The sequence below is a fragment of the Corticium candelabrum genome, chromosome 3, assembly GCF_963422355.1.
Source record: "Corticium candelabrum chromosome 3, ooCorCand1.1, whole genome shotgun sequence".
NCBI classification, from domain to species: Eukaryota; Metazoa; Porifera; class Homoscleromorpha; order Homosclerophorida; family Plakinidae; genus Corticium; species Corticium candelabrum.
In genome coordinates this window covers 4,329,939-4,353,520 of record NC_085087.1, presented here as the reverse complement: position 1 = coordinate 4,353,520, position 23,582 = coordinate 4,329,939, and the positions used below count along the sequence as shown (strand labels likewise).

Sequence of the window (23,582 nt, the reverse complement as noted above, 5' to 3'; positions counted from 1 at the left end):
TGTTTCGATAGAAATCGACACACTCCCCGTGTAGCGCTTGCTGCAGAAAACGTGTAGGTTGGATTCGGTGCAAATGCAATCAGAATTTGGAGAGAAACGCAAGCGATAGAAGAGCAAGTTTCGTCAGCAAGAGATATTCGATCGCTCGAAGCTCTGCGAAGGACGACGATGCATAGGGTCTACACAGAACTGGTATGGGCGTGTGTTCGAATGAACAGGAATGTATAGCGTGTGCGTTGTCGAGAAATTTTACGCGGGGGTCGACCCCTGGAGAGGGGACCCGGTGCATAATTTTTTTAATTCTTTTATGCAAACCTTTCCCTGTGCGTGCCAAGTGTGCGTACCGATTTCGGTTGCGAACGGACAAAAGACGTGGCCCCCAAACGCGAACACACACACACACACACACACACACACACACACACACACACACACACAATTTGAGCTTTATATGAGAAAATTTGGAGCAGCCGTTGCCTGAAGTGTTTCACACTACTGATGTAGTATAAGTACCGGCTGTAGGTGCTAATTGTATTACTAGAGTTCGATGAGCAATCCCCAATAATTGCACGTCGTTTCCACATACACACCGTTTATGACCATGCAGCTTTAGGGTAGGGCAACGAAAATAACTTATGAAAAATTTATGAATTTACGAAACAAACAACTGCCTGTCTAAATAAAGAAGGCTAGACGTACCTGACAATGACGGTCGGTGTTCGGTACCTTGATAGACTACCGTGGAAACGAAGTGTGCAATTATTGAGGATTGCTCATCAAACTTTATTAATACAATTAGCACTTACAGCCGGTATGTTGGCCGGGATGTTGAGCAAAGATGTTACGTTACAAAATTAGAATGATCAAATGGTGCCACTGCCACTGTTGCAATTTTCAATTTGCGTAAACATTAAAATCTAACAATTGATAATAAGATACATTTCCAACAGTTGAACAACGTCCTTATCAAACAATAGAATTACTGCTTAATCAAAATTGCAAATTTTTGCTGTAGGGTTTCTAAAAGAATCAAATGTATATTATTGATTAAAACATTTGAAACATTTGCAATTTCTAACAGCACTAAAATGCAAAAATTGGAATGATCAAAAGATGCATAGACCCATGGTTCTCCCTAAAGTGTGGCACTGCACCACGCGAACCCCAGCCACGTGACCAATCCTTTCACATTTTGTTCTACTCAAGGCATGTACAGTACTGCACACTACTGTACACTGCACTTACAATACAGTAAGCAGATGGCATTAGTGTGCGTGTGTGCAAATGAACGCGGAAGACATCTCAGGCTGTAGTGACTTCATTCCTTTCCGTCTTGGGGCGGAAGGCTTCAGTAATTAATTAATACCCAGTTTGACCCACAGTTTTTAATCATGTACTAGTTCTACGGTATCCATAGGCGCCTCGCGTTTGTGAGTAACACTTCCAACGGAGCTTTCAGACCGTCTACTGAAACGCCGAGTCCTAGCTAGACAATACGTATTTGTTTCAACATGCAAACTTCCTAGTAGTTTATATTACGTATATAGGCCTGGTATAGGTAGCCGTCGTTTTGCGATCGTGATCAAGACAATTGAAATGTACAGTCCATGTATGCAGTCAGTTCCGTTGTAACGACAGTGGTATGGTATTTACTGACAGAAATTGATATCAGCAAACATTGACTATCAACAGTGTTAGATGCAGCACAGTGTAGTAAAGAATTGATCATACTGTAAGTACGGGACGTGTGAATAGTTGACTGTAGGTGGCATGTGTAGAGTAGTGGCCCGGCATATCCGGGGAACAGCAGTTGTGTAGCCGGGTACTGTACTTGTGCAACGGACGTGAGACTGGAAGTCTAACAGAGTATTACCGTGAGTACACAACACTGGCGACGAGGATGGTCGATCAAGAACCACAAGCTAGCAACGGCAGAGCACAGATAACAGACGCACCCCGTGGACCACTGCTAGGGAAGCCGAGTCGCTACGTTCCGGGAGGAGATTGGCCAAGCTATACGGAACAGATGGATTTCTTCTTCGTGGCTAATGGTGTGTCAAACGCGCAGCACAAGAAAGCAATCTTGCTGACGAATGTTCCCACAGAAACATTCCAATTGATCAAGGACCTGTTGGCGCCAACACCACCTAGCGACGGCGGCGTCACATATGAACAGATCGTACAGGTGGTAAAGGACCACGTCAAGCCCGAACAATCTCCTCTCGTGAGTCGTTATGAATTTGACACTAGGGTGCGTAAATCTACGGAGTCGGTGAGTGATTTTGTCAAAGTCCTCAGGCACCTAGCAGCAAAGTGCAAATTCCACGATGACCAAAGAAATGAGCGTCTCAGAGACAGATTCATAGCGGGTATCAAAGATGATCGGATGTTGAGGACGCTATTAGGAGAGACGTTGACTGACCTTACGTTTGACAAAGCCGTACAACGTTGTGTGGCAATGGAGCAAGCCAGTAGGGATGTGGAGACGCTCAGAGGAGAGGCAGGACTCCAACCACGACCACACGAAGGCACGGTCGGGATGGCTGAGGTTCATCAAATGACAACGGGATCAACCACATGTTATCGATGCGGAGGAGCACATGAAGCCAGAGAGTGTCGATTTAGAACAGCTACATGTTTTCGTTGTCAAAAACAAGGACATGTACAAAGGATGTGCAGGACCAAACCAGGTCCAAGAAAAGAAGTCCAATCTGACAAGGGACCAATTCGGAAGGAAAATAAGAAGAAACCAGCGATGAAATGCCTGGAAGCATGGGAGAAGGAGGAACATAGTGAGAGTGACAGTGACTTGTACAACTTGTTCAGTCTTGGAAGTAACCACGCCATGGAGGTACAGGTGCAAATTGAACGGAAACCCATTGTCATGGAATTAGACACTGGGGCGGCCGTATCAGTCATAAGTCATGAGGAATACAAGAGGAAACTAAGACAGCAGGTCTCCATCAAAGAGACAGATCTGTTGCTGCACACGTATACTGGAGAGACCGTCAAACCAATGGGAGTGTGCACAGTGAACGTAGAACATAATCACCAGAAACAACAGTTGCCCTTGTATGTACTACCCGGAAAAGGGCCAGCTCTTTTGGGACGAGAATGGCTGAAAGCCATCCGACTGCAATGGTCACTCCTCCATCTGAACGCAACTCAAGAACTAGAAGACCTGCTAGCACGACACCCCAATGTGTTTGGATTAGGGTTGGGGCGCATGAAAGGCATCAAGGCCCGAATAGCGTTGCGGAGTGACAGCACACCACGTTTTTGGAAGGCAAGACCGGTGGTTTTCGCGAGGAAGAAAGCCGTGGAGCAAGAACTAGATAGGCTGGAGTCTGAGGACGTGATAGAACGGGTACAGCACAGCGAGTGGGCGGCGCCAATAGTTACTCCTGTCAAGAAAGGAGGCAACGTTCGGATTTGCGGCGATTTTCAAGTGACCGTTAACCCACAGCTAGAGATAGACACCTACCCACTCCCTCGAATTGAGGAGATTTATGCAGGCTTGGGAGGAGGGAAACACTTCACAGTCATCGACCTGAAGCAAGCCTACTTGCAAATGGAGCTGCAAGAAGACTCCCAGTTGGCAATGACCATCAACACTCATAGGGGCCTGTATCGGTTCAAGCGCCTACCGTTCGGAGTAGCTTCAGCCCCAGCAATATGGCAACGAGCGATGGAACAAGTTCTGATGGGAATACCGGGCACCAGATGCTACCTGGACGATATCATCATCACGGGCCACACCCTAGAAGACCACTTGACCAACTTGGAGATGGTTCTTCATCGGCTGGAGGAGTATGGCTTGAAGGCTAACAAAGAGAAGTGCAAGTTCTTGAGCGATTCCGTAGAATATTGTGGCCACATAATATCGGCGAAAGGTCTACACACATCGGAAAAGAAGACACGAGCCATCACTCAGATGCCAGTACCATCTAGTATTCAACAGCTGAGGTCTTTCCTTGGAATGATCCAATATTACGCCAGATTCTTGCCAAATCTGTCGACGGAGCTTGCACCTTTGCATGACCTGTTGAAAAAGGACGCCCCGTGGGAGTGGGGTGAAGACCAGGGAAAAAGCTTCACCAAGGTCAAACAGATGTTGTTGCAAGATAGGATTCTCACACATTTTGATCCTGGGTTACCAGTAACACTTGCTTGCGACAGTTCATCCTATGGACTAGGCGCAGTCCTTTCACACATGTTTCCGGACGGTAGCGAACGACCCATCGCATATGCTTCCCGTTCTCTAAGCGGGGCGGAGAAACAGTATGCGCAAATAGAGAAGGAGGCGCTTGCACTTTACTGGGGAGTAAAGAAATTCAGACTGTATCTGGAAGGGCACCGGTTTACACTGATCACCGACCATCAACCACTGAAATTTATTTTGAGCCCTGACAAGGCTATTCCAGTCACCGCTGCAGCTCGACTACAACGCTGGAGTTTGTTTCTGGGAGCATTTACATACGACATCCAGTACCGGCCAACAGGGCAACATGCCAACTGTGATGGACTATCACGACTACCTGTGGATGACGAGATTCCAGATCGAAAAGATGATACAGCCATTTTTTACAATAGCATTGTGGATACCTTGCCGGTTACAGCAAAAGATATTGAAAGGGCAAGCAGACAAGACCGCCTCATATCTCAGGTCATGGAGATGGTGCAGCAAGGAGGGCAGTCACTGGATACAGAAAAGGAACTGATCCCGTTCAACAGGAGGAGAAACGAATTGATTACACATCAGGGGGTCCTGATGTGGGGATCTCGAGTGGTGGTACCAACCAAGCTTAGAGCAAGGGTGTTGGAAACCTTGCATGAGGGCCATCCCGGGATGGTGAAAATGAAGGGTTTAGCTCGGTCATTCGTGTGGTGGCCGGGCATAGATGGAGACATTGAAAGAGAGGTTCGACACTGTGTAGGATGTCAAGAGAATGCGAGGACACCTGGTAGAGGGCCGCTCCATAGATGGGAGTACCCAGCTAAACCTTGGCAGAGGCTGCACGTAGATTTTGCAGGACCCCTCGACGGACAGATGTATCTTTTGGTCATCGATGCATACAGCAAATGGCCTGAAATTTTTTCCATGAGAAGCACCGTGGCTGAGGAGACAGTGGCAACTTTGCGGACATTGTTTGCTCGGTTGGGCCTACCTGACCAAGTAATATCAGATAACGGCCCACAGTTTACATCAGAGTGTTTCAGAATGTTCATGTGCAAGAATGGTATTCGACATGTCACGGGGGCACCATATCATCCCGCGACGAATGGTCAGGCGGAGCGTTTGGTGCAATCATTCAAGAGAGCCATGAAAGCAGAGAAAAGGGAGAGAACAGCACAACACAAACTGGATAGGTTTTTGCTTTCATATCGGAACTCCCCTCAGGCCACTACGGGACAGAGTCCGGCTCAGCTTTTGTTGGGTAGAAACATCAAGTCAAGACTGGACTTGGTTAAACCAAGTGTGGAACGGGAAGTCAACAGCAAACTGATACAAAACGAATATCGTCCGCCAAAGGGTTTTGCCAAAGGACAAGCGATCTGGTTTAGAAATTACCATCTGGGCCCCAAGTGGCTTGTCGGAACCGTCGAGGAGCAAACTGGACCGGTGTCCTACAGAGTGGCAACGCCTACCAGAACACACAGGTTACACGCGGACCAAATGAGATCAGGGCCACATCCTGAGGGAGTCCCTAGCAAGGATACAGGTGCAAAGACAGAAGAGGTAGCGTTGTCTCAGCCATTACCAGGGCGAGAGCCAGTAACTGGGCAAGAGGGGGAAACACAGACACAACAAGAAATGGACAGCAGACAGGAAGCTCCTAACGAATGTCAGATACCAGAGCCACCCACACCAGTACCAGAAGGAGGAAATGCCACATGTACCAGGTCAGGGCGGAGAGTACTACCACCCGCTCGCTTGGTAGAATATGTTACGGACTATGCAAAGTGATTGGTTGTTTTAGCACTAGTTTAGCGCTGTTGGGTTGCGTTGTTTCAGAATAGCACAGGGGGTGTAGAGTAGTGGCCCGGCATATCCGGGGAACAGCAGTTGTGTAGCCGGGTACTGTACTTGTGCAACGGACGTGAGACTGGAAGTCTAACAGAGTATTACCGTGAGTACACAACAGCATGCAACTCCTGAAGGTGTTTCTTGGTTGTCAAGTACACACACTCACTAGCTACAATACAAAAGGATGGGGCGACGAAAGTTCAAGAAGCGTTTTCTTTGCCATTTGGTCACTTGCACGAATCGTTCTTAGACTCATCTGTAGTCGGACACGGAAACGATTTTTAAGGTAGGTCCTATCATGAAACGTGGTCATGGGAGGAGAAATTTGAGATTTGTGTTTGTACACACACACATACACACACGCACGCACGCACGCAGACAGACAGACAGACAGACAGGCAGACAGACAGACAGACAGGCGCACACACACACACACACACACACACACACACACACACACACACCGAAAGCTCGATGGAGACCCATATAGGATCACGTCCATTTCTGTTGTGCGATCCGGATTAGAAGCCTCGCTACGCTCGGCAATTAAGTTAAGTCTGGATACATAGCATGACTTGCAACTTCTAGATATGTCTGCTACACTATTCTGAAATCCTGGGGAAACCCTGCAATACTCCAGATGCCAACAATTAACTTCCTCCGTAGAACAAAGTCACCATACTGAAGGTCACAAACCTCTAGAGCTGAAGGGCTGATTCACACTGAGCACGTAACGTTACGTAATTACCGTAACGTAACATGCCATCTACATCAAGCTCTTCGCTTAAGTTCAGTGTCCCGTCACATCTAAGCATGAGGAAACGTCATTTCTTAGTCCTTTTTAGTTCTCGGAGACAAAAAAGGAGAAAGAACAAGGAACGAAACTGTGGATTAGATAGAGTTTCCAGTGCAGGCTGGCTCTAGGGGAATACCACGCTCTTGTCAATGAAATAAGAACGACCGGCCACATCTTACAAACACGGATACTCGCGTACAAGGTCGCTCGTCTTACAGCAGTAATGCGCATGTTCAGGAGAGACACTCACGCACTGCTCCATGATTGGATAATTGCTGGCGTCAATCGGGAAAATTGAATTCATCTCAACATCATACGCTACGTTACGAAAATCAATAGGGTACGTTACGACAACAAAATTTGCAGTGTGAATGATCTTGGCATATCCTAGAGTCGCCTCTAGGTTACGTTACGTGATCAGCCTTGAGTCTGCATTTGGTATACGTTGTACGTAAGAGTGATCTCGTTTCAATGACTTCATTTTCCACCTTGCAGTTGCATACAAAAGTTCTTCTGATCTTCAGTTGGTAATTATGTATACGTCCTAGACCTTTGTAGCAAAATAGGCACGTACTTTCCAGCACTTCGATCTGTTAGATCCACATCAACAGCAGCTGGTTAGGCCATCTGGTAATTAAGCCTGAACAACCTGGTGTTCATGGCTTCAACTTTACCTACCTCCACATCTGAAAACGAACATCAACACTCAGCAGAAGATCTACTAGACACTTCAAACTGCATGAATACTGATGACACAAAAATTAGTTAAACACGAGTGAACAAAGATATTGCATATACATGTATATGCATACAAATGTCTAGACTCGTGTAATACTGCGTGCATTCGTAAAACACAAAACCCCGATTGCTGATGTTGTTGCTGCTGTTACTAATTAAAACTTGAATGCTGTAGCTAACATGCACAATTAGTGATGGCTTAGCCATGATAAAAGATAAAATTAATATCAAAATCAAACTAGATTAAAATTAGATAAATGAAGGGCTTGATGCAACAACGTAGTAGCCCGGCCACCCTTTGAGCTATTTGAGACCGGTATCACGTGAATGTACCTGACCCGTATCACAGAATTGTGACGGTGTTAGTTTGGTTTCCAACACTTGCGAGAGAAATGCATTAGCGCTTTACTTCCGGTTCGAATCCTTGTTACGACTCCCTCCAAACCATCCCGGATGTTGCTATGGTGGATACGAGTGAGTGTGCTTACCATCAGCATGCAGCTTCTTCAGTGGACGCAGATGAAGGAAAAGTTAGTTCAAGAAAGCAGAAACGTTGTGAGCGCAGCTGGGCTAGGGATGAGCGGAAAAACGGCGAAACTCAGCTGAAGAATATCGTAATGCTTGTGTAGCAAGGTAGTGACTGGAAAAGCTGTAGGAAACTACTGAAAATGTTTGATCAGCTGCTTTGAACCTGTAAGCAGCTGCAGTGAGCACAGGAGGCAGATACTAGACGACTTCTATGTTTCTGCGTCTCTTGATGTTTAATTAAAATGGCTGATGATGATTTTTGGAATAAATCTTATTACTGTTTAGTGCCTCTGTACTGTTGATTAGTTTAAATTTGGTTGTCTATGTCTAAAAGATTACCACAGTGAGCTGTGTTCTGAGGCTTTAATTAAGTTTGGAGGCTACATTCTACAAACGTTGATTGTTATCTCAGTTTCACATGAATGTGGGCTCCAGGTTTTGCACAAAGCTCTTCGTTTGTTTTTGCTGTTGCCTTTATTAACCAAAGGCGCGCATGCGCTAGGATTACAGTAATATCTCTGTGGGTGGACAGACGAGACGGACAGACCAAGCGACAGAAATGTTAATAGATGAATGTCAGTTGGAATTGAGAACCAGTGAAGTCAACAGAAGTGGTTGACTGGTTAACAGAACTGACGACTCGACAGCTGAGTGTCTAACAGTCTTGAAATACAGATAGGTAGACCTGAACAGAATCTGATGACTCAAGTGCTAACTACTAACACAAATTGTTTTAAATACGTGGTGTGCACGTGCAAATCACATGTACTTGTCAAAACTGTCAATCTGTAGTGTGCATGTGCAAGCTAAATTTAGTAGAACAGTTTATGACGTCTGCTACAATAACAGTTCTTGGCTTATGGCACAAAAGTCATGACACTCCGGTCCGGTCTTTGGTAGTATGGTCGTGTTCCACAGGTAGTTCCAATGGATATAGAAGGTTGATACGTCGAGAGATGATCTTGTGAGATGGAAGGCGTACTCTAGCAGAACGAACATTACCATCTCCTCCCACAATAGTCTCTTCAATTTTTCCCATCATCCAAGTACCTCGCGGAGTGTCTTGTTCTTTAATAAGAACTACCTCACCTTCTTGAGGTACCTAGTCAATTACAGACCTAACCTCTTTGAGTCTCATTGGCAATGTTTCTCTTAAACTGAGTAAATACTCCTTATGCCACTGATCCCAAAAGGTGTCAAGTTGTTTCTGGTCTTGTCTCCATTTTCTTTCCAACGCATAGGAAGTGTCCCTATTATGCTGGTATTCCTCATTATTCAATCTTCAATAGTAGGTCCAGGTACCCCGAAATATGGGTGATGTGATAAGAAGTGAGCAGGAGTTAATGGAAGTCCTGATTCAAAGTCTTCAAACACTATATGATTTCATTCTTCCACACTAGAGAGAAGTTATCAGGATGGTAGCATTTGTGTCCTAATTTCCATGGCATGTTACTTGATATCGTCCATTTGAAACAAAATGGTTGTATTAAACCATTCAAGAGCAACATCATCATCGTTTGTTTATGGAGTGCATTTGATTCCAATAGCTTCAAGACTTCAAAAGTCTTCTAGACTATTACGTTGTATTGTCACTGTGTCGGGAACAGAGTGGAAGTTTAATTTAGAGATGGCTTGACTCATTGGAGTAATCACATAGCAGGTGTGGATACGCTTATTGTTGTCATCAGCTAGATTGGGATATTTGCCTATGAGTAAATATCAAAATTTTGATGAAATCAAAAACATTCCCGAAGGTAGAACAATTTTTTGCTCATTGATGAATTACCAGAAATAGTCAGCTCCTATCAATATGTCAATGTTAGTAGTTTCAGAAGTTTCAGGAATTGAGTCAGCTAGACATTCGGGGAAAAGAGCCTTGAGAACTTGAATATCAAAAGACTGCAGCGGTCTCCGGTGAATTACTCTTGTAAGCTGTTTGAGCACGTTTGCTTCAAGCGTAACTGATGAACCATCTTTCAAAATGATATCAAATTTGACAACATATGTGTTGAGTTCTTTTGAGTGAATTGCTGCAAAGATTGACACAGAAAGTGTTTCCTTTCATTTCACAGGAAGCTGTAATTTCTTTACTAACTTTTCAGTCATAAAGGTACGGTGGATTGCAGGATCCAACAGAAGGCGAGACATAAAAGGTTGGTCATTTGCTACAACTAGAGACCGTGCTGTTTGAAGCAAAAGATTCTCACCTACTGCTAAATTTTGAATAGTATTTGAACTGCGCCTGGAACTCCCTTGATGTTGAGTCTTTGGTAATCGTTTCTTGCTCTTACTGGTCTTCTGAGGACATAAGGCTTGGTTGTGGTGGCCTGATTGTTTACAGTGATGTCTGTCACAGCACTTCGTAAAGGTGTGTCCTTTCTAAAGACAGATAAAACATCGTCCCAGTTCACGGAGTCATTTCCTTGCCAACCATGACTTGTATTGTGAATAGTTTTCATTGTAATGTTTCTCATTGCAGAAAACACAAGGTAATAGAAATGCCTGCTTCTCTGTGTCGACTAGTCGAATTGAAGCAGCGACCTAGAGTGCTTCTGCAGAAGATCGTCTCTCCATTACTTGAGATTGTTGATTACTCATTTTCTTTGTATTGCTCGATCGTCGGTGGACATTCTCACGAACCCTTACGTAGTGCTTCAAAGCTCCTCTTACAGACTTACCTGTCCAGATTTCGCTTGGTTTCTTAGATTTCTTCAACTTTGTAACGGTATCCACGTGAAACTTTGACAGAGTTTTGTGGTATAAGCAGACGTTGATGATGACATCTTCATGTGTCTCAAGTTGTTTAAGAGCCGTTCAATCGCATCATATGTATATTGAACGTCTGCAAATTCATTTGAAGCCGTCGGTATCTTCTGAAATGAAGCGTACAAACTCTCAACAATGACATCCTTATTTCCATATTTGTCTCAAAGCGTGCGAAGTGCTATGTCATAGTTTTCTTCTGTGATAGCTATTCCTGAAATTGCAGCTGCTGCTTGCCCTCTAAGAATTCCCTTCAAATAAGTAAACTTAGTGACAGGTGGAAGCTCTTGTGTGTTAACCGATGATTGAAACATGTCCCAGAATTCCTGGTTGTGGGCTATTGCTTCAGTGCCTTCTCTGATCGCTTGAATTGCTTCAGTTTGCACAACATTTTGGATCTCTGTCACCTAGTCTAGGTGTCGGCTCCGGCTCCAGCTCCACCTTTGCTATCTGTTGTTTCTTCAAGCTATCGAGTCGAGAAAGTTGGGCTTCAATCTTGGCGTCTATATCATGACAATCAAGTAAAATAGCAGTGAAGCCAGTTTTGCCTTTAGCCACAGAAGCGTATCTCTGTTCTTTTGCAGTTTGGTTATCGTCATGTAGATCTTTCAAAATATTAGCCCAATCATTATTACATCTCTTCAGTAATCTTCATCCCTTTTGAATTCGACTCGAAAGGTGTACCAATTGTGAAACTCTTCTGTCAATATCTTCTATATCTTCTCCGTTCTCGACGTCTCGCAAGATCGTAATTACCTCATCGAAATATCACAGAAGTCTTGCCTTTGTTGGCCCAATCAACTGTCGTAACGGCCCAGACATTTCCTGAAACCCTGTTTGCGGTGCCAATCTTTTTGTCTGCAAATAACACAAACAAAAGGAGAATCTATTAATTCTCTGAGAGAAACAGAACTGATGACTCACAGCTAAGTGTCTAACTGTCTTGAAATACAGATAGGTAGACCTGAAAAACTTAGAGACACAACATCTCTATTTTGAGCCAAAGATTACCTTGATCGATTCTTTGTGTATTGACTAGGTGTATATCATGTATGACACAAGGTCAGTCCATTGTAACCAGGGAATGGACTCTGGCTCATTTGTCCACGATTCTTTGTCAATCACATAAAGGTCTTTAGCGAGCTCGTGGCTAAAGTCTTTTTCTTGTACAGCTTACCTGTTTCCAAATGCAACGCCTGCATATGCAGACTTTTACCTGCAGTTGTCTCATATGTACCCAAATCGTAACATCACAAACAACATGCAGTTCTCCATGTTTGCCCTCCAAGATGGTGGTGATTACAGATTACTACTCGTTTCGTGCCTTCCCATGCAATCCTGTAAACCACTGCACTAGTCTTTTCTCCATGCAATTGGCCAATCCTTTGTTAGAGAATTGTTTTATGTACCAGTACGCAAGGAGCTATTTGTCAAGACTTTCTAGTACTGGATATGCCATCAGTCGACACCATTGAAGGCTAAAATCCAAGACAACGATGGAATACCCATGTATCCAGAGAGATCAACAACGACTTAACTTTGCTGGCAAACAGCCTAAAGACCGCTATGTATCCTAGTGACTACAGCATGCACAGAAGTAACACAACACTTCATTTTTCTCGGCTTGCTTGACAGTGTGTTGGTATTTATCAAGCCATGCATATACTCTTTGGCAAGACCATTAGGCTTGAAGTGGAAACAAGTGTTACTGTGATACCATCGAAATGTGAGAATGAAAATTCAAGACATAGAGGGATGCCTCCTGATCAGCCGTAGCTCTTCTTTAGTGGCAAACAGCTTCAAGGCAAAAAGTTCGTGAGTGATTACGATATCCAGAAGGAATCTATTCTTAGTGCGGTTGAACTGTGACATTCAAATCTCTATCAAGACATTTACTGGCAATGGTCAGGCCTGAAGTGGAGACAGATGATATCATTGAACTCATGAAAGTGAAAATTCAAGTTGGAAGGGCATTGGCCACACGGCCATGGCCATACCACTTTTCAAAAATGGACTTTTGCCACTCGTCATTAGTGTATACTTCCGGGTAGCTGATTAAATAGCTAGTGTATGCTGTACGATATTGTGCTGTATACCAGATATTGGAGGACACCAAGTTGCTCAATATTCAGAGGTTTTTGCTTGCAGAAGTTGTAGCATGTTAGTGAGGAGAGACTGGTTATTTGGTGAATTTTAGTGTTTCAGTCGTTGAAATGAAATCTGGTTAGCGTGCGTTAGTTTTGTATGACCACGCCTACTTAGCACGCCTTTGGTCAACTACTCTATATTTGTTTTTGACGCTGCTGGTTGAAATGTTTTGATCAGCAGCGGCCCATTTGCCAGCCAACAGCTTCAAGACGAAAAACAATCAGTGACCACAATATCGAGTAGGAATCCATTCTTCATTTGAGAAATAGCATGCAAATCTTTGTAAAGACGATCACTGGCAAGACCATCACGCTTGAAGTGGAGTCAAGTGATACTGTTAAAAGCATGAAAGCAAAAATTCAGGACAAAGAGGGGATCCCTCCCAATCAGCAGCGGCTCATCTTTGCTGGCAAACAGCTTGAAGATGGAAAAACCCTCTCTTACTATAATATCCAGAAGGAATCCACTATTCATTTGGTAATAAGGACCAGAGGTTCAAATGGGGTAATCTTTATCAAGACACCCACTGGCAAGACTATCAGGCTTGAAGTGCTGGCAAGTGATACCATTGAAGTCGTCAAAGTGAAAATTCAAAGTATAGAGGGGATACTTCCTGATCACCAGCAGCTCATTTTTGTCGACGAGCAGCTTCAAGACAATAAAACCCTCAGTGAGTACAATATTCAGAATGAATCCACTCTTCATTTGATATTGCGGTTGAGAGATGGAATGCAAATTTGTATCAAGACCGTCAGTGACAAGACCATCACCATTAAAGGGGAGAGGAGTGATACTATTGAAACTGTGAAAGTGAAAATTCAAGACGAAGACAGCGTACCTCCTGATAGGCAACGACTAAACTCTGCCAGCAACCAGCTAGAAGACAGCCAAACCCTCAGTGACTACAATATTCAGAAGAAATTTACTCTTTATTTGGTATGGCCGCTGAGACATGGTATGTCAATCTTTATCAAGGCACTCACTGGCAAGACCATCACTGTTGAAATGTGGAGGAATGAAATGTTTAGGAATGATGCCTTTACAGTTGAGGTTGTTGATTTTTTGATTCAGGAGAGGTGAGATGATTAGCTGATGTTTCTTATTGAACTTGTTTATGTTTGTGTAATATTGTTGTGATGTGTGTTTAGACTGCTGTTGGTAATGTATCAGCTCTCAGTTCTTTATGTCTACGTTATTGTACTGTAGATCTCGGCTTTATCATTGAAGGAAGAGACAACATGAACATGTTTCTAGCTCTCTTGCCTCGTAAGGATCTGTCTGTCATGTGGAAGAGAGATGAGAGTAAAACAGTGTATGTCGGTCGACGTCAAGTGTGCAACAATCAGATGACCACCTTCAGTTCATCTACATTTGGTATGTTTCAATGTAAGATTTGTACTACATTAGATAAAAAGGCACAGCTGTGGAGGGATGGACTGATTTTATTGCAAGTTCATGCAGTTCATTCTCATGTTGAGTGTTTGGTGGCCATGCACACGGTAGATCTTGTTCTCTTGTTCATTCTGTCTACTTTGTATGTCGTGGAGGCAAAGGAACAGAAGCAGGATGTGTTTCACTACTCGACACTGTCATGTCTCTTTGGAGAGGTATGTTAGACAAATACAGTCCAGGCACTAAACATCAGACCGAATATTTGAGCAGAAAGCATTTAGAAGAACACAGAGAACTGACACAAGTTGCTGTTTACTCTGAGGAGGAAATTGAAGAAGCAAAACAAACGGGAGAAGGAGCAAATGCTGCTGTCAAACAAGTAGTTGGCGATGAGCGAGTGGTAGAAAGTCTTGGTGACCTGCTGGTTGTTAAAAGTCAGGCAGCCTTGGTAGCATTGAGTGCTGTTACAAGGGCTGTTATCACTGAGGGTTCAGCTCAATGGTATTCATTTGGAGCAACACTAGGGTTTAGTCATGATCGTATTGAGGCCTTGTGTCATGATAAAGTGACTCCTGCTGACAAGTTGTTTGCACTTGTCCAAGTGAAGGCAAAACAAGTTGGCCCTGTGCAAATTGACGATCTGCTCTTGGAGGCATGTCAACATTTGCCAACTCCTATTGATAGTGTGGTCAAGGAAAAGCTTAGAATTTAGTGATGACATGGAATTTGACAAAAGGATTTGTTGATAAACAGGACACCAAATAAGTGTCCAACAAGTTTAGCTGATACATGTTTTAGCATCTAGTACTGATAACGTTTATGGAGATTATTGTATCTCTTGTTTGTGACATTATCAAACAAGGTATTTTTATAGCAGTTACCCTGGAGTTAAGAATACAGTAATAGTTAACGGATAAGAAATATTTGTGATACGTCAAACATTGTTTGGGATGGTTTGCACTCCAGACTCAAGTTCATGCAACATAATATTGTGTCACAATTACAATTCTATATGTGCTCAAATGCTGGAGTGTGTACAGTACACACTGTTTGTCAGCCACAGATAGAGCATAAAAACAGCTACAGGAGGGGTAGGCATGAATAGTAGGAATATTGGTAGGTGGCCCAAAATCCTGAAGTCTCCATAGATAGATCTTCACATCTGAAGTATATTAATTGCCCGGTAAGCAAAAGAAACAACAGACAGACAGACAGACATGCATGCATACAGACAGACAGAATTGTATCAGTTTGATGTAAGAAATAAATGATGAGACAGACAGACAGACAGACGGACAAACAGACAGACAGACAGACAGACTGACAGACAGACTGACAGACAGACATGCATGCATACAGATAAACAGGCATGCAAATAGAGAGACAGACATGCATGCATACAGACAGACAGAATTATATCAGTTTGATGTAAGAAATAAAAGAGACAGACAGACAGACGGACAGACAGACAGAGAGACATGCATACAGATAAACAGGCATGAAAACAGAGAGACAGACAGAATTGTATCAGTTTGATGTAAGGAATAAATGATGAGACAGACAGACGGACAAACAAATAGACAGAGACAGACAGACATGCATGCATACAGACAGACAGACATGCATGCATACAGACAGACAGAATTGTATCAGTTTGATGCAAGAAATAAATGATGAGAGAGACAGACAGACAGACGTACAGTGTTTAATGTAAATGGCATAGGCGGTTTCAGTGTTTTTTGAAGTTGAGACAGGAGACAGAGACATTGTCACAAGGCTTAGTGTATATATTTAATTAATGTTTGTAACCGTGCTTAAAATGTATTGAAATAAATGAAGACAGACAGAAACATGCATACTGTGATGATGATAGAAAGTGCAAACAGGCCTATAGGCTGACAGACAGTACAGTACGTCTTGCCCCAAGATGGCGGCGAATACGGGCTACTACCCAATTTTACGCCCCCACATTGTCGGCCAACCTTTACGGAGAGAGCTTTGTGTACTGCAGTTGCACGAGGAGTTCTTTGTCAAGGCTTTCTAGTACTCGATACCGTCGGTTGACTCCATCGAAGGACAAAATCCAAGACAACGAATGAGCCCGGGGCCCCGTTTACTCATACGATCAACAACGTGTTTGCTGCAGCTGGCAAACAGCTTAAAGACCGCTATATATACCTTTAGCGACTAAAATTTAAGAGATCAGCTGCGGCTCGTCTTTGCTGGCAAACAGCTTGAAGACAACAGATCTGTCAGTGACTACAGTATCCATACATTTCAATAGATCCACTCTTCATTTGGTAATGCAGTGGAGATTTGACATGACAATTTCTATCAAGAGACCCACTGGCGAGTTCATCAGCCTTAACGTGAACAGAGATGATACCATTGAAAATGTGAAAGCAATAATACAAGACAGAGAGGGCATACCTTCTGATCAGCAGCGGCTCATCTTTGCTGGCAGACAGCTTGAAGACAACAGAACCCTCAGTAGCTGTGATATCCAGAGGTTTTCCACTTTTCATTTGGAGATATATGGTATACCAATTTTTGTCAAGACACTCACTGGCAAGACCATCATACTTGGAGTGAACAGAGATGATACCATTAGTAGTGTGAAATGGAAAATTCAACGCAAAAAGGAGATACCTTTTGATCAGCAGCAGCTTATCTTTGCTGGCAAACAGCTTGAAGGCAACGGAACCCTCAGTGCCTACAGTATCCAGGAGGAATCCACTCTTCATTTTGCATTGCGATTGAGAGATGGCAAGCAAATTAGTATCAAGACAGTCACTGACAAGACCATCACACTTGAAGGGGAGATGAATGACACTATTGAAACCGTGAAAGTGAAAATTCACGACATTGAGGGAATACCTCTTGATAGGCAACGGTTAAGCTCTGCCAGCAAACTGCTCGAAGACAGCCAAACTCTCAGGGACTACGGCATTCAGAAAGAATTTACTTTTTATTTGGTATGGCCACTGAGACATGGCATGCCAATCTCTATTAAGACACTCACTAGCAAGACCATAACGTTTGAAGTGAAGAGGAGTGATACCATTGCAAATGTGAAACAGGAATATCCGTTCATAGAACACTCAACTCGCATGGAGAGGGTTGAGCCGGCAACATGTTCAGGACAAGAGGTTGTTAGTTCTTTTCATTTACGAGAGGCATGTCAGCTGCTGTTTTGTTATTAAACTTAAGCAAGTTATGTTTGGGTAATGTTGTTGTGATGTGTGTTTTAGATTACTGTTGTTGGTGATGTGACGGCTCTCAGTCCTTCATGTCTCCATTATCACGTTGTAGGTCTCAGCTTCAAAGTGGAAGGCAGAGACGACATGTACATGTTTCCATCTCTTTTGCCTCGTAAGAAGCTGTCTGTCATATGGAAGAGAGATGAGAGTAAGAAAGTGTATGTTGGTCGACGTCAAGTGTGCTTCAATCAGATGACCACCTTCAGTTCATCTACATTCGGTATGTTTCAATCTAAGATTTGTACTACATTAGACAAAAAGGCACAGCTGTGGAGGGATGGACTGGTTTTATCGAATGGTCTTGCAGTTCATTCTCATGTTGAGTGTTTGGTGACCATGCACATGGTAGATCTTGTTCGTTCTGTCGACTTTGTATGTCGTGGAGGCAAAGGAACAGAAGCAGAATGTGTTTCACTGCTTGACACTGTCAGGTCTCTTTGGAGAGATATGTTAGACAGATACAGTCCAGGCACTAAACATCAGACTGAATATTTGAGCAGAAAGCATTTAGAAGAACACAGAGAACTGACACAAGTTGCTGCTTACTCTGAGGAGGAAATTGAAGAAGCAAAACAAACGGGAGAAGGAGCAAATGCTGCTGTCAAACAAGTAGTTGGCGATGAGCGAGTGGTAGAAAGTCTTGGTGACCTGCTGGTTGTCAAAAGTCAGGCAGCCTTGGTAACATTGAGTGCTGTTACAAGGGCTGTTATCACTGAGGGTTCAGCTCAATGGTATTCATTTGGAGCAACACTAGGGTTTAGTCATGATTGTATTGAGGCCTTGTGTCGTGATAAAATGACTCCTGCTGACAAGTTGTTTGCACTTGTCCAAGTGAAGGCAAAACAAGTTGGCCCTGTGCAAATTGACGATCTGCTCTTGGAGGCATGTCAACATTTGCCAACTCCTATTGATAGTGTGGTCAAGGAAAAGCTTAGAATTTAGTGATGACATGGAATTTGACAAAAGGATTTGTTGATAACTAGACAGGACACCAAATAAGTGTCCAACAAGTTTAGCTGATACATTTTTTAGCATCTAGTAGTGATAACAGTTATGGGGATTATTGTATCTCTAGTTGGTGACATTATCAAACAAGGTATTTTTATAGCAGTTAACCTGGAGTTAAGAATACAGTAATAGTTAACGGATAAGAAATATTTGTGATATGCCAAATATTGCTTGGGATGGTTTGCACTCCAGACTCAAGTTCATGCAACATAATATTGTGTCACAATTACAATTCTATATGTGCTCAAATGCTCGAGTGTGTACAGTACACACTGTTTGTCAGCCACAGATAGAGCATAAAAACAGCTACAGGAGGGGTAGGCATGTATAGTAGGAATATTGGTAGGTGGCCCAAAATCCTGAAGTCTCCATAGATAGATCTTCACATCTGAAGTATATTAATTACCCAGTAAGCAAAGAAGCGACAGACAGACAGACAAACAGACAAACATGCATGCATACAGACAGACAGAATTGTATCAGTTTGATGTAAGAAATAAATGATGAGACAGACAGACAGACAGACAGACGGACAGACAGACATGCATGCATACAGATAAACAGGCATGCAAACAGAGAGACAGACATGCATGCATACAGACAGACAGAATTGTACCAGTTTGATGTAAGAAATAAATGATGAGACTGACAGACAGACAGACAGACAGACAGACATGCATGCATACAGATAAACAGGCATGCAAACAGACAGACAGACAGACATACATGCATATGCATACAGACAGACAGAATTGTATCGGTTTGATGTAAGAAATAAATGATGAGACAGACAGACAGACGGACAGACAGACGGACAGACAGACATGCATGCATGCAAACAGATAAACAGGCATGTAAACAGAGAGACAGAAGTGCATGCATACAGACAGACAGAATTGAATCAGTTTAATGTAAGAAATAAATGATGAGACAGACAGACAGACGGACAAACAGACAGACAGACAGACAGTCATGCATGCATACAGATAAACAGGCATGGAAACAGAGAGACAGAATTGTATCAGTTTGGTGTAAGAAATATATGATAAGACAGAGACAGGCAGACTGGCATGCATAGACATGCAAACAGACAGACAGACGTACAGTGTTTGATGTAAATGTTTTTTGAAGTTTGAGACATGAAACAGAGACATTGTCACAAGGATTAGTGTATATATCTAATGTTTGTAATCGTGCTTAAAATGTATTGAAATAAATGAAGACAGACAGAAAACATACATACTGTGATGATGATAGACATGCAAACAAGCCTATAGGCAGACAGACAGACATGCTGTCAGACAGACAGACAGACTTTGTTTGACTCTTAGCGGTAGTTACGGGCTTCTTGGATCCAAGTTGTCTTAGAACTTGCTGATTTTAGCGTATTGTAGACTGTAATGATGTCTTGTAGAAGAAATATGTATTGACAGACAGACAAACAGACAGACAGAGTATTTACTTTTTAGTATTTACGTATATACACCTACAGTACTACAGTACACGCGCCCGCATTTCAATGCACGACGCAAGACTCTAATAAGGCGCCCTTAGAACTACTTGTCATTGCCACAGGTGCTATAATCAATTGAAGCCTCCACCAATGATTTCAGGCACAGACGGCGCCTTACAAGAGGGAAGGCACCTTACATTGATCACAAATAGTAGACACATTATTATGCGACTTAGTGCGGTCGCACTGACGCAATAAAACCCTCCAAGTTCAGGAAACGGCACGCAGGACTGCTCGATCAGCAGAGACAGTCACCGAGACAACTGACGTGCACGTGTACAGTAAGCATGCGTGACGTCCGCCGTCGTGACGTTCCTCAATTAATTAGGATCGAGATGACGCCTCTCTGACAGAGTCAACGACCAGAACGCTTCAAAAGGCGCCTCAATCGACAACCAGCGAACAGGTTGTTTGGATAGGGTGTACGGTGACCAGTCACTGGTCGGGACTCCGAGGCTAACACAAATTCCAGAGCCGTATATGGCTCTGACAAATTCGTTTCCGAGTCACGACTGTCACGCAGTTAGTGTTGTGTGTGTGGACTAGTAGACGATGATGCAGGACGAGAATTCTTCATCTCAACGCTGCTCTTGTCTGACGAGAATTAGCAATGCGATCGAGCACGCCCTCGAGACGTTCTTCTACAAGTCATGGCGCAGAATCTCGACAAATTGACATAAAATTTTAACAAATGTGTTTCAGGCTCGGCGAGAAGGTCGGTGCTTATCCCGCACGGAACATCGTCATCGTGTTCATCGTCGCGTTCGTCTGTATGGCCGGTCTCTCGCGTTTTCAGCAGGAGAGTCGACCCAACAAGCTGTGGGTTCCAAGAAATGCCGAGGCACTCGATCAGAAGGAATGGGTCGAAAGAATCTTTCCCGAAACAGCTCGCTATGGCTTCTTGATCGTCACTCCAACGAAGGGAGAAAATGTTCTTACACCTGCTGTGTTGAAGGAGGTTGAGCTGCGACTGCGTGTTGTGCACGTGGCTGACTGGTGTCGTGAGGAAAAAAATTGTGTTGTTTGTGTAGCTCTATGACCTGCATGTGTCAATTGTCAACATTATTGCACGGGGAAGCACTTTCTTTCAGGATCACAATACCACTTGGGAGCAGCTCTGCTTTAGGTTGTCAGTCTTGTTGTGTGTGTGTGTGTGTGTGTGTGTGTGTGTGTGCGTGCGTGCGTGCGTGCGTGCGTGTGTGCGCGCGCGCGTGCCATATGACCACGTGATTGATGTGTGCGGTTGTGTAGGCGTAACCTGAGACGTTGCTGGATTTCTAGCATTCTGGAGTTGTGGGAGTTTGATAGAGACAGAATCTATGGTCTGACATTCCATGATATATTGTCAGAATTGAACAAAAACAATCTTACTGAGTAGGTGCTTGATTGATTTCTATTATGGTGGGCGTCGGTGCATAGATATTTTGTATGTAAGCGTTTGATTGTTGGTCTTTCAGTTTGTGTCTGTTTCATCTTGTTTGCTTTGTGTCTGTCTGTTGATTTCATTTGTGTGTTTGTGTTTGTTCTTGCATTTCATCTGTCTGTCTGTCTGTCTGTCTGTCTCTCTGTTTGTCTGTCTGTCTGTCTGTCTGTCGAATACATATATTTTCATAAATCAGTACTATTACAAGCTTTAAGCTTGTAATAGTACTGATTTATGAAATAGCTATATGATGATCTAAACTAAATTACTAAAACTACACAAACAAAAAGACCCTTAGGCCCTACACAAACAATGATTTAATAATTTGCAACTGTCTCTATCAATGACAACTAAGGAACAAAAAAGTAAATATGTCTGTCTGTCTTCTTGATAACATGGATGGATGGATGGACATCACGACATGCATGGCCACCATAGAAGACGCCCAGTGCTGACGCGAGGTAAAGTTACGTTTAATCCATGATGACAATGTTGATACAATGGAGTAGACTATACGGGTAGAGGAAGACATCACGATGTACATGCCCATCACAGAAGGCCAGCGTTTGCCTGTATGTCTATCTATCTGTCTGTCTGTCTGCATGTGTGCCTGTCCTTTGTTTGTTTGTGTGTCTGTCTGTGTGTCTGCATGTCTATTAATTGTCTGTTGGTGGGTGGTGGATGGGTGTGTGTGTGTGTGTGTGTGTGTGTGTGTGTGTGTGTGTGTGTGTGTGCATATACATAACATTAGTTGATACCAACTTGTGTACACATTAACAATCTTTACACTTTACATGTGCACAGTTACAGTAAATTTTTTTCATGTAAAGTATAGTTGAAACAGACAGTTGTTGTAATGTATGTGTTAATTAATATCAAGTTTGATTGTTTTATAAAATTTGTATTTTGTACTAAATATAGACATGCAAATACAGCTAATGTTTGACTTGTTTGTATTTTTATAATTGTTCTTGTTTCCATCTATTGTACATGTTGTGTTGATTCTAGATCAATGACAGTCTGCCATCATGTACACAGTAGAATGTACACATACCTCATGACATTTGGTATCCATGTAATAGAATGGGAGAGATTGAAGGCAGACTAGTGGTAGGAGGTTTTTATGGTAATCTGCATGTTCTTACTTATCAACATGATAAGTGGGACAAGTTTGTCAGAAAGAATTGTAACATCAGGAATCTAGTGTGTCATCAAGGTGTGTGAATGATGGAGATAAAGATCAGCTTGTGATTGAACAATTTTATTTGAATAAAGACAGCAAATGGCGTTTCCTTACAGTTCTACCAAACGAACTGCAGTTGGAGGACATATCTGTTGCTCTTCATGACAACTCACTGTATGTGATGGGTGGTAGGACTAAACAGGGGAGACAGTGAACACAGCACGTCTGTGACCTTCACAGTGGTCATTGGTCTAATATGGATGATATGCAAACAAAGCATCGTGAATGTTCTTCTGTTATTATAAACAACACAGTGTGTTGTAGGGGGAGGATGGACTGATGGACCTTTCTATAGTAATATTGTTGAGTGTGCAGATGTTCGTGATAGAAAATGGAGAACAATCCCCTCTACAACCACATATAGACCTAAAATAACGTCAGTCAGTAACAGACTGGTAGGGACTGGAGGAATGGCTCGACAGTGGACTAGTTTTCCTTCTTCTAATATTGTAGAATTATATGATGAGAGCTCTACCAAATGGCTTCCTCTTCCACACATGACACACAAACGGTTGTTACATGCTCCATTGTCAACTCAGAATGGAGAACTCATCACAGCAGGAGGGTTGGGTGGTGGAAATTCAATAGAAAGTCTGAAGTGTGACTAACATATTTTCCATTTTCTTTCAATTTGTATGTATTTGTTAGATTATAGTCTCTAGTGTGTCCAAAAGACAATTTGTTATAATGTTTGGTGTGTGTAACATAAACTAGATATTTACTGTAAATCATTGATATTTAT

At 43.0% G+C, this 23,582-nt stretch overlaps 4 protein-coding genes and 1 pseudogene across 4 annotated transcripts; all 5 read left to right on the top strand.

Annotated features, from left to right (window-relative positions):
* Window positions 1-1,900: 1,900 nt before the first annotated feature.
* On the top strand, window positions 1,901-3,659 carry LOC134177638 (uncharacterized protein K02A2.6-like). The gene is made up of 2 exons (XM_062644412.1): window positions 1,901-3,594; window positions 3,641-3,659. Exons 1-2 carry the CDS (start codon window positions 1,901-1,903, stop codon window positions 3,657-3,659), a joined length of 1,713 nt encoding a protein of 570 aa, XP_062500396.1.
* Window positions 3,660-3,676: 17 nt separating this feature from the next.
* Window positions 3,677-6,140, top strand: LOC134176959 (uncharacterized protein K02A2.6-like). The gene has a single exon (XM_062643653.1). It carries the CDS (start codon window positions 3,689-3,691, stop codon window positions 5,966-5,968), a length of 2,280 nt encoding a protein of 759 aa, XP_062499637.1. The 5' UTR covers window positions 3,677-3,688; the 3' UTR covers window positions 5,969-6,140.
* A 7,098-nt stretch (window positions 6,141-13,238) lies between these two features.
* Window positions 13,239-18,810, top strand: LOC134176650 (polyubiquitin-like; annotated as a pseudogene).
* On the top strand, window positions 14,223-15,281 carry LOC134176655 (uncharacterized). Its single transcript, XM_062643314.1, has one exon. It carries the CDS (start codon window positions 14,593-14,595, stop codon window positions 15,103-15,105), a length of 513 nt encoding a protein of 170 aa, XP_062499298.1. The 5' UTR covers window positions 14,223-14,592; the 3' UTR covers window positions 15,106-15,281.
* Window positions 18,811-20,607: 1,797 nt separating the features above from the next.
* Window positions 20,608-23,444, top strand: LOC134176653 (uncharacterized). Its single transcript, XM_062643313.1, has 5 exons — window positions 20,608-20,821; window positions 20,877-21,132; window positions 21,206-21,300; window positions 21,426-21,548; window positions 22,606-23,444. Exons 1-5 carry the CDS (start codon window positions 20,727-20,729, stop codon window positions 22,703-22,705), a joined length of 669 nt encoding a protein of 222 aa, XP_062499297.1. The 5' UTR covers window positions 20,608-20,726; the 3' UTR covers window positions 22,706-23,444.
* The last annotated feature ends 138 nt before the right edge of the window (window positions 23,445-23,582 follow it).

Excerpts from the sequence above, each read along its gene's own strand:
- LOC134176655 (XM_062643314.1), top strand. The coding sequence starts at position 14,593 with ATGTCTCTTTGGAGAGGTATGTTAGACAAATACAGTCCAGGCACTAAA.
- LOC134177638 (XM_062644412.1), top strand. The coding sequence starts at position 1,901 with ATGGTCGATCAAGAACCACAAGCTAGCAACGGCAGAGCACAGATAACA.
- LOC134176959 (XM_062643653.1), top strand. The coding sequence starts at position 3,689 with ATGGAACAAGTTCTGATGGGAATACCGGGCACCAGATGCTACCTGGAC.
- LOC134176653 (XM_062643313.1), top strand. The coding sequence starts at position 20,727 with ATGATGCAGGACGAGAATTCTTCATCTCAACGCTGCTCTTGTCTGACG. Across the intron at positions 20,822-20,876 it reads CTCGAGACGTTCTTCTACAA|GCTCGGCGAGAAGGTCGGTG; the intron begins GTCATGGCGCAG and ends AATGTGTTTCAG. Across the intron at positions 21,301-21,425 it reads TGGGAGCAGCTCTGCTTTAG|GCGTAACCTGAGACGTTGCT; the intron begins GTTGTCAGTCTT and ends GCGGTTGTGTAG.